The sequence below is a fragment of the Harpegnathos saltator genome, unplaced genomic scaffold, assembly GCF_003227715.2.
Source record: "Harpegnathos saltator strain DR-91 unplaced genomic scaffold, Hsal_v8.6 scaffold54, whole genome shotgun sequence".
Taxonomy (NCBI): Eukaryota; Metazoa; Arthropoda; class Insecta; order Hymenoptera; family Formicidae; genus Harpegnathos; species Harpegnathos saltator.
Window position 1 is genome coordinate 1,673,058 of NW_020230360.1, and position 9,599 is coordinate 1,682,656.

Here is a 9,599-nt window from a genome sequence, read left to right on the forward strand (position 1 = left end):
CTTTTTTCTCGATTAATTCTGTATTTTATTTTATTGATTTAGACAAAATATTTTTCATAAAATAACAATAATAATAATTCGTAATTCTCGTTTCGGTCGGATTCGACCAACCATGTGGTACGTCGTGTGATTCTTTGAAGTTGAAAAGTGGTGAACTACGGTGCTCTCTGTAATAATGTGATGTATATGAAAAAGTGGTTAAAATATTTGTTTTGTACTACCGCCATACATGGTGGAAAATATATCAGCTATTAAAGTGCCGGTTAAAATGTAATCTAAAACAATGTTATAAAAATATATATATACAAACAGCACAAAATGTGCAAGGGCTGTCGCAGAGATGTAATCTCCTTTGGAGATTTGTACTATTTTAGTAATTGTTAGTAAAGCAGTACTACTAATGCATACATAAATATTGTGCCTAATTGTAGAAGAAAGATTCAAGTAACTCCCTCAAATATGCCACAAGAAGGCAAAGTACATAAACATGTAAGCAAAAGACATTTGTAACGCTTTCAGGTTAAGTGTCGAAACTTGTGTTCAATGCAATTCATTATCCCATCAATGATCATCACTATAATTTATTCTGTTGCATGACAACACAAATAGCCCGGAACATCTCATAAATCATTCCACCGCTGTATATATTAGCTTTCGTCACGCATTGTAAATAGTCGTCCATCATCATCAATGCGAAAAGATCATTGCGAAAAATTTAAATTAGAGATTGCGAATGTCTATTACTTGTGCTGTTTCGCAGAAAGTTGCGACACCGCGGAAAGTGTAGACTTTAGAACAGACTTTATAGAGAGAGCACGTGCAGGACTGAAATGTATTTGGTCCTCTTTCTTGTGTGCTGTCTAGATGAAAGACAGCACAAGGCACAGTGCGAATAACAACTACCTCTTATAGTCTGAATACCATGACATCCTCAATTACATATCAATTATACTAAGAACAACTATACTCAACTAAGAACAACTATACTCAACAACAACTCTGAGTTTAAACATATACTACGTTGAAAAATTCTCCACCTTGAAACCAGAATGCCGAACGTATTTTCAATAATACGTCTAGCTCTTGATAATCGATAATTAAAAATTAACTTTCTGTTAAGAAATGTATATTCAAGACGTTCTATGGCGACATCTATGTGTTCCAGATTCTACTAAAGCCCTCCTTCTTCTTTGTCTTATGTGTACCTCTTCTTGAGCCATGTTGTGTTCGCTCTCTAAAACCCGTCATAACGTTTTGTTCTATCGTTTCTTTTCTTGGATTGTAAACCTTATTGAATATACATAAAGGTGCAATGTATCTCTGTGTCATTACATTCATTTTAATCCTCAACATTTTCTCACTCAGAAAATGTTCAGGATAAGGCCGCATTAATCTTTTCGATAAAGGAAATGCCTCGTCGGCTACAAAATAATACGGCATTTCTACATTTGATAGAGGTAACTTGATATTTTCAGATATATCAAGTTCGTTATTTAAGCACTTTCCAAATTCTGACTGTGCAAATATTCCACCATCACTTGCGCTTCTATATGCACCACAGTCTACTACAGTAAAAACATATCGGTAATCGCATGCAGCTAATAAAACAATGCTAAAAGTTTTTTTATAATTAAAATATAAGCTACCAGAATTTGGAGGTGTTTTGATAACAAAATGTTTCCCGTCAATCGCTCCTAAACAATTAGGAAAATTCCAATGCTTCCAAAATCCAGCAGCGATTTTTTTCCAGTCTTCCTTTATAGGTAGCCTTAAATATTTGGGGCCTAAAACTCGTACTGTCACTGCACATGTCTCTTTAATAATTTTGTATATAGTTGATTCACCTATTCGATGTGCAAATGCAATTGAAGATATTTGATCTCCTGTTGCAAGAAATCTGAAAGAAAAAAATCATTAACTACAATATAAACTTGCAATAACTTACAATAAAAACATATATTAATACCTGAGCATAATAATAAGCCGTTGTTCTACTGGTAGTGCTCTCCAATTTCTTTTTTCCAGATGAGGCCGTAACATATCCAACAATTTATTAAAAGTAACAAGATTCATTCTTGTGTATTTAAAAAACATTTCACCATCTTCTTTTAATTCTTGAAAAGATATTGGAAGTCAACAAATAATGGTCTACGTACATAGATAGGTCGTACCCAAAATCGTTTTTTTTTATTTTGTTTGCGCTTTCGCAACACGATATAACTTGATATTAATGTCGTGTAAATATAATCATATGTGTCCATTTTATGTACTAGTTTGCACGTTTTTTACGTCTCCATCCTAATTTGACACGTAATCATATTTAGGTTTGGAATATGTTCTGAAATGCCACTTATTGGTCAAAACATACGTTCCAAAATGCCACTTATAGTCAAAACATACATCTATGTATGTTCGTGTAGGTTACATATCTTTCTTATGCTTATGCTATGTTATGCTTCTGTTCTATGCATTTTGTGTGCGATGGCCTTTACAGTTATGTGAGCTATTTAAAGTGCTGGAAAGCAGCCACATGCGACGCAAATCATGAGTAAGCGTAATATGTAGAGATACATTTCATATATAAGCAGTAGTACAAGCTAGTGTCGCAGTAAGTATCCATCGTTTCACGACGTATCATTTGTGAGCGCAAGTTTACAAGTACATATTGCTTTCTCTCTATGTGTGTTTAAAACTTCTTTTAATACATTCTTTGTTAAATACATAAGTATTTATTACTAACTGATATTATTATTTTATATTTATTATTACATATCTTGTCACTCTCTATTTTATATTATTGGAATTGCAATAGTTTGTCGAGTTATCAGTAATGTGATAATATACGAAAAAATGGAGCGAAATTGAGCAAGAGTTAAATTATAAATTATATATAATAATGATTAATAATCAAAGAAAATTTTTACTAATTTGAAGAAAAAATATGTGTAGTTTTTCAATTTCAGAATATCTACATACGTAAATATAGAGCTGTCTTTCCGTTTTCACGACATTAATTTATTCTGGATTCATTACATATATTTGATTGACAGAGAGAAGAAGCGGCATCAGGATTAACATAAGAAAATCACTGCATTAATTATAAAGTGTGTTTTATTTTATATATTATTTTATATATCATGGTTCGAGAAAAATATTTCATTTTAATATTTTTCAGAATGATGCAATTTAATCCCTTGAATGTTATAATGTTACTCTATACAACTTTCATTGCTCTTAACTTTCCACAAAGTCCGATAACTCCAAAAGAAGTAGAAGTGAAGGAGAAGATTGAATATTTGTTAAAAGAAATAGAAAATGAGGAATTTGAAATATAAGAGGAAGAAACTTTAGATTTTTACAATACATATGAAGTTCCAGAAGCGGAAAATATTGATTTATTAGAGAAAAATGAAAGAAAAGAATATCTCCCGGAAGAAGTTATTTGTAGCTCCGTTGAAGCAGGAATATCAAATGATTATAAAAGGCAAGCTGTGAAATACTGGAAGAGCGGTAAAACAGGAGCAAGATCGCTTGAAGGAGTTAAAAGAAGATACAGAAAAGTAACATCGATGCGACAATTACGACGATGGAAGGACCAAATCAGTGCAGGTAGCAGCAAAGATGAAAAATTAAAAAGAATTTCTGAATATATAACAAACCGTTTTAATGAAGCGCTTGAAAATAGGATAATTATTCATGACATTGACATTGCTCGATGGGCTTCTCGAGCACAAGAAGAGAAAAATGTGGTAGGATTCAAAGCTTCCGAAACGTGGGTAAAAAGATTCAAAACTTCATATGATATCGTCTCTCGAAAAATAACAAAATTTGTAACAAAAAAATCATTGTTATCGAAAACAGATTTAGAAGATAAGTGTAATACATTTATTGAAAATGTAAAATATTATATTGAACGATACGGCGTAGACAATGTTTATAATTCGGATCAGAGTGGATTCCAACTTGAATTTCACTCTGGTCGTACTTTATCCCAAAAAGGTCTAAAAAATATAGAAGCTGTAATACAATCTACATCAGCAACCATACACAGTTATACTATACAGCCGACTATTTCTGCAGATGGTAAAAAATCTAAGGTAACTATTCTTTCTATAAAAAATAACCTAGACAGCACAAACTTCCAAAAGACATCTAAAGACATACAGATGTCTTTACGTCTTTAGGACATTTCCAAGTTGTATTTAAAAACCTTACTCGAAGGATAGAGTAACATTTACTTGACTAATTGACAAAGATTTCTTTATCATTATTGATTAATAAACGTTACTCTATCCATTGAGTAGGGTTTTGGATAGTAGCCCAGGATATTCCCTTACAAATTTATGCTGTCTGGATAACTCTTCTCTATAATAAATACAAAATATTTAATATTTACAAAATTTTTTATTTTAGAAAATAAAGTTGTCTGATCCAACAATCAGTACCAAAGATGATACATCTAACAATAATGACTTTTTATCTAGTAAAAATATATGTCAATTCAGGCAGTTGGATAATTCCAATATAGAATCAGATGCAGATTCTGTTTCAGAAGTCTCGTCATTATCAATTAATTTAAATAAATGTCGACAACCACTAATTAACGAAAGTTTTTCGAAAATTAAATCAATTTCAGGTATATTTTTTAACTTGTAACAATTCATATTCATGTTGGACCTTGATATATTCAAAATTAAAATAAGAATATATAATTATTACATCCCAGACAGCACGCATTAATGAAAAATATTTATGAGAAAGATTCATAAATATTGTGAAAAAATATTTTGCATAAATATGTAGTAAATATTATATACATATTTCGGATAAAGATGTGATGAAGAATATAAAAGGAATAGAAAAAATATTTAGAATATATTTTGAAAATATTAAGAAAAATATTTATGATTATAAAAAAAAATATATTTTTTGACATCTTTTAATAATATAATATAAATATATATCATAAATATTTTGATCAATAATAGAAAAACGTATATGATAAATATTAAATATAATTTTTTTTAATATTTGAAATTAATAGTTAGAATATTATATGCGAGCCTGCCATTTATGATTACATAATTTCCAATATTGTCCGTGCCGGTAAGAGCACCTGGTAACGTTTCCGAAGGTATCCTGAAAGTATAACGTTTGTGAACGCACCCAAAATCGGGACTACTGATAGGATCCACTAGATGCTTCGAAGCGCCGGATAAAGACCACTCTTTGTACGCAGAATACGCACAGATTCGACGGCTGGATAAAAAAGAGCGTGAAACGTAGGAAGAATAACAGCAGTAAGTTTTACGTAATTCACATTATCTTTGTAGTGTTCTTATATAGTATTCCTGCAACGGCTACGTAGCGTCAGATATACGAGATTTTGGAGCATTTCGTCCATAGACCTTATATATATGGACTGGTCATACATAGCAGATCGTGTCCGGAGGAGGTTAGACAGAGAAACGTACTTTTCGGGACTTCTCTGTCTTTTCATCTCCGGAAATATGTTTTGTGCATGCGTGGATTAAATAAACTATTCTGATTGGTTGTACGCAACATGATATAGTTTCTGCAAACATGGCGATGTAGGTATCTGTGTTGTGCCAGATATTGGATAGCGCTTGATGGGATAAATGATCTGATCTTTTAAAAAGATCTTAAAAAGAAGAAAACTTCACCATGGTTGAAACATGTGTCCTTTGCGGTGTGAAGTATTGTACGAAAAATAGTGTTTCTTTTCATTCGTAAGTATTAAGCAAATTTTAGTTATACAATGACATAGAAGTAAAGAAAAAGTCAGCTATCATCTCGATAGGAATGGGACGTGGAATCCACGTCGAATTCATGTGAAGCACAGATTGAAGCATAGATTCGACGTGGACTCCACGTGAATCCACGTAGATTCCATGCTTCCTATCGAGATGAAGCTTCCGCATAATCGCCTCGACGCTCATTCAACAACCTTTACTTGTTCTATGCCTCTAACGGGTCGATGTTGTAAGATACTCTATATTATTATTAACTAAATTATATTAACTAAACATTAACAATTTTAGTTTCCCAACAAATGAAAAATATAAAAAGTTATGGATGGAAGCGTACAATTTAAGTACAATAAAGAAAAAAAGTAAGATTTGTTCACGTCACTTCAGTTCTTTACAATTTAAAGCATGGAATGAAGGACGTAGATTATTGAAGAACGATGCAGTTCCATTATTATTTTTTGGAGAAAATAAAACATTTAAAAAGGTAATATATATATAAATATATATATATATATTTGTAATATATATATATATATATATATGTAAATTCCATTTCTTCTTTTTCATTATGAATAGGTTGAACTATATTTGCTGCGTCTCTAACATTGTCTCTAACAATGTCTCTGCAATGTCTCTGCAATGTCTCTAACATTGATGAAGAAAACGAGTCTGGTAAAATAATTGAAGCAGACAAAGACTGTTTTCTTATTCTAAAAAAATGAAAAACAAAATTTATATTATTAATCAAATCAAAATATCTTAAAAATAGTTTCTTAGAACGCATTAATAAGATGTGAAAAATAACTCCAATGCAACACATGTAAAATTACAAGTTAAATATTTTTCCTTTGGGTATATTTTATATTTTACCTATATATATATATAACACTATTACATCACTAAGGTATGATATTTTTGCTTTTAAGAAAATGTTAGTTATTTTTTAACGTTTAATTATTGATGATTAATGGAAAATTTACATGTATTTTGTAATTCGTTTGTTATAGAGCTGATGATTCAACTTTATCTGTATGTAAGATAACAAATACATCCACGTTAGAAGGAAAATCATCAAAAGACATTTTTTATGTTTGTACATGGGTAGAAAGAATTATTAGACAATATCAAAGTGATATTTTTAAAATAAATGTAAAACCTGTAATTATAAACCGTGTTGTACAATATGTATTACCTTGTGTCTTTTTAGACATGAGTGATCATATTCTATCTCAGGAACCATTCAATAATCATAAAAAGCAATTAATTGTAAGTATTATAGAATGTTATGTAAACATACGATGTCATCATTTAGGAAAAATGTATGACAAAGAAAAAAAGGAAAGACAGAAATTAACAAAATTAATTTTATTTCAGCATGAATAAAGATACTGAGTATAATTTTGTGTATTTTTATTTCCCTTCATGAAACCCTCTGAATGATTTATGTCAATGATATTAATTCTATTATTAAGTATCTTTCGATTCTATACAAAAATATATAAATAATGTTTCATATGCTAACATCTAGAAATAGTAAATGTAACATCAAGAGACACGACAATGGGTGCGGTCCAGCCCCCGCTACAAATGCCTCGAAGCGTTTCTCCTTCTTTTTCTACTTTCCGGATTCGAGTGAAGAGAGAGAGAAGGAAGTAAAAACGCTTCGAAGCATTTGTAGCGATTGCTGGGCTGCGTGTTAAATGTGTAATAAGTTAGAGTGAGATAAAAAATATATTTATCTCACTCTAACCTATATACCAGTCACGCATGCGCAAAGCATATTTCCGGAGACGAAACGACAGAGAAGTCCCGAAAAGTACGTTTCTCTGTCTAACCTCCTCCGGACATCACTTCTCAACAGAAACTATTGTCAATTGCCAGTCCATATACAGGGTGCACAATTTATCTGAAGACATTGAAATATCTCGAGAACTATGCATTGGATAAAAAAAGTAGTTAATGAAAGTTGTTAGTCTCGAAGGGGGACATCCAATGATACCAAACTCGACCTCCCACCCCACCCCCTGGGGGTGGGGGTTGAGGGCAACTTTGAAATCTTAAATGGAAACATGGAAACCCCCCATTTTTTATTGCAGATACGGATTCTACGCCACAAAATACGTAAATTTTGTCCGAAACTTTTTTTTTGATTCGTGATGGCGCTGTAATCGCAAAAAATTATATTTTCCGCAATTCTCCAGAAATGATCATTGATTGGATTGAGAAATAAAAAATACCTGTTCAATATTTTTAAAGAACATAATAAAAGTTATTCCCCCCCATCCTCTCGGGGTAGGGTGGGTGGTAACGTTCAAATCTCAAATGGGAACCCGAATCGAAGAGGGAACTGCTCGACGTGCCACTGTGGGTGTATGGCGAACTACGGCTTATTATAAAAGGCAGTACAATGCTATCTATCACGAATGAAAAAAATTGTTTCAATAAAAATTTCACGTACAATCTAATTCTGCAATGAAAAATGTGGGTCCCCATTAAAAATGGGGGTTTCCATTTAAGATTTCAAAGTTGCCCCCAACCCCCACCCCCAGGGGGTGGGGTGGGAGATCGAGTTTGGTATCATTGGATGTTCCCTTTCGAGACTAACAACTTTCATTAACCACTTTTTTTATCCAATGCATAGTTCTCGAGATATTTCAATGTCTTCAGATAAATCGTGCACCCTGTATATAAGGTCTATGATTTCGTCCGATATACCTAACCAAATTTTTCCACCCGGGCGCGTTTTTCCGGTCAAATTCGACCGACCTTGTTATTAACTTTACTTTTTTCTCGATTAATTCTGTATTTTATTTTATTGATTTAGACAAAATATTTTTCATAAAATAACAATAATAATAATTCGTAATTCTCGTTTCGGTCGGATTCGACCAACCATGTGGTACGTCGTGTGATTCTTTGAAGTTGAAAAGTGGTGAACTACGGTGCTCTCTGTAATAATGTGATGTATATGAAAAAGTGGTTAAAATATTTGTTTTGTACTACCGCCATACATGGTGGAAAATATATCAGCTATTAAAGTGCCGGTTAAAATGTAATCTAAAACAATGTTATAAAAATATATATATACAAACAGCACAAAATGTGCAAGGGCTGTCGCAGAGATGTAATCTCCTTTGGAGATTTGTACTATTTTAGTAATTGTTAGTAAAGCAGTACTACTAATGCATACATAAATATTGTGCCTAATTGTAGAAGAAAGATTCAAGTAACTCCCTCAAATATGCCACAAGAAGGCAAAGTACATAAACATGTAAGCAAAAGACATTTGTAACGTTGTGCTAAGGAACAAACAAAAATAGATATACAGTTGTTACTGACAAAAGTACAATCCAGTATCAAAGACACAAATGGACAGTGGGTACGGGATGTTGCAAATGATAATTTCCAAGGTAACGATAACTGTAAAACAAAGACCCATACATAGAACGCGTTTACAATCATGTCAGCTCACTGACAAGTTGAATATAGCCAATCAGAAGTGGCTTATAAGCCTTCTGATTGTCTATACTTGACTTGTCAGTGTTGTAACATTGTTGTAAGCGCGTTTTGAATATGGGCCAGAAAGTATATTAAAATAGTATAGAAAAGTATGTATGTGTGTGTAACAGTATAGGTAATAATATAATATTGCAGCAAGCACAAGTAATGTCATACACTTGCAATACCACAATGAGCCTGGTACAAACATTAGTGACAATGAAAACTCCATTGACAATAATGCATGTGATATTGAGGATGAATATTATTATACTGAAGCAGGTAACAATATGAATAATATGGTAATTATACAACATAACAGATGAATTT

General features: G+C 32.0%; 2 protein-coding genes across 8 annotated transcripts; one reads left to right on the forward strand and one right to left on the reverse strand.

Moving 5' to 3' along the window:
* Window positions 1–519: 519 nt before the first annotated feature.
* Window positions 520–2,777, reverse strand: LOC112589555 (protein ANTAGONIST OF LIKE HETEROCHROMATIN PROTEIN 1-like). Its single transcript, XM_025303380.1, has 3 exons — window positions 1,967–2,777; window positions 1,647–1,897; window positions 520–1,234 (listed from the first exon to the last, which is right to left on the reverse strand). Exons 1-3 carry the CDS (start codon window positions 2,092–2,094, stop codon window positions 1,131–1,133), a joined length of 483 nt encoding a protein of 160 aa, XP_025159165.1. The 5' UTR covers window positions 2,095–2,777; the 3' UTR covers window positions 520–1,130.
* Window positions 2,778–2,950: 173 nt separating this feature from the next.
* Window positions 2,951–6,241, forward strand: LOC112589564 (uncharacterized). Of its 7 annotated transcripts, XR_003113639.1 has the most exons (5): window positions 2,951–3,609; window positions 3,686–3,772; window positions 3,862–4,097; window positions 5,135–5,750; window positions 6,063–6,241. XR_003113639.1 is itself a non-coding variant. In XM_025303395.1 (3 exons), exons 1-3 carry the CDS (start codon window positions 3,587–3,589, stop codon window positions 4,654–4,656), a joined length of 678 nt encoding a protein of 225 aa, XP_025159180.1. In that variant the 5' UTR covers window positions 2,951–3,586; the 3' UTR covers window positions 4,657–4,675. The 7 variants fall into 7 exon arrangements, 3 of the variants coding, with proteins under 3 accessions (XP_025159180.1, XP_025159179.1, XP_025159178.1); XR_003113637.1 differs by having other exon boundaries at window positions 2,951–4,097; window positions 5,135–5,300; window positions 5,596–5,750; XR_003113638.1 differs by having other exon boundaries at window positions 2,951–3,772.
* The last annotated feature ends 3,358 nt before the right edge of the window (window positions 6,242–9,599 follow it).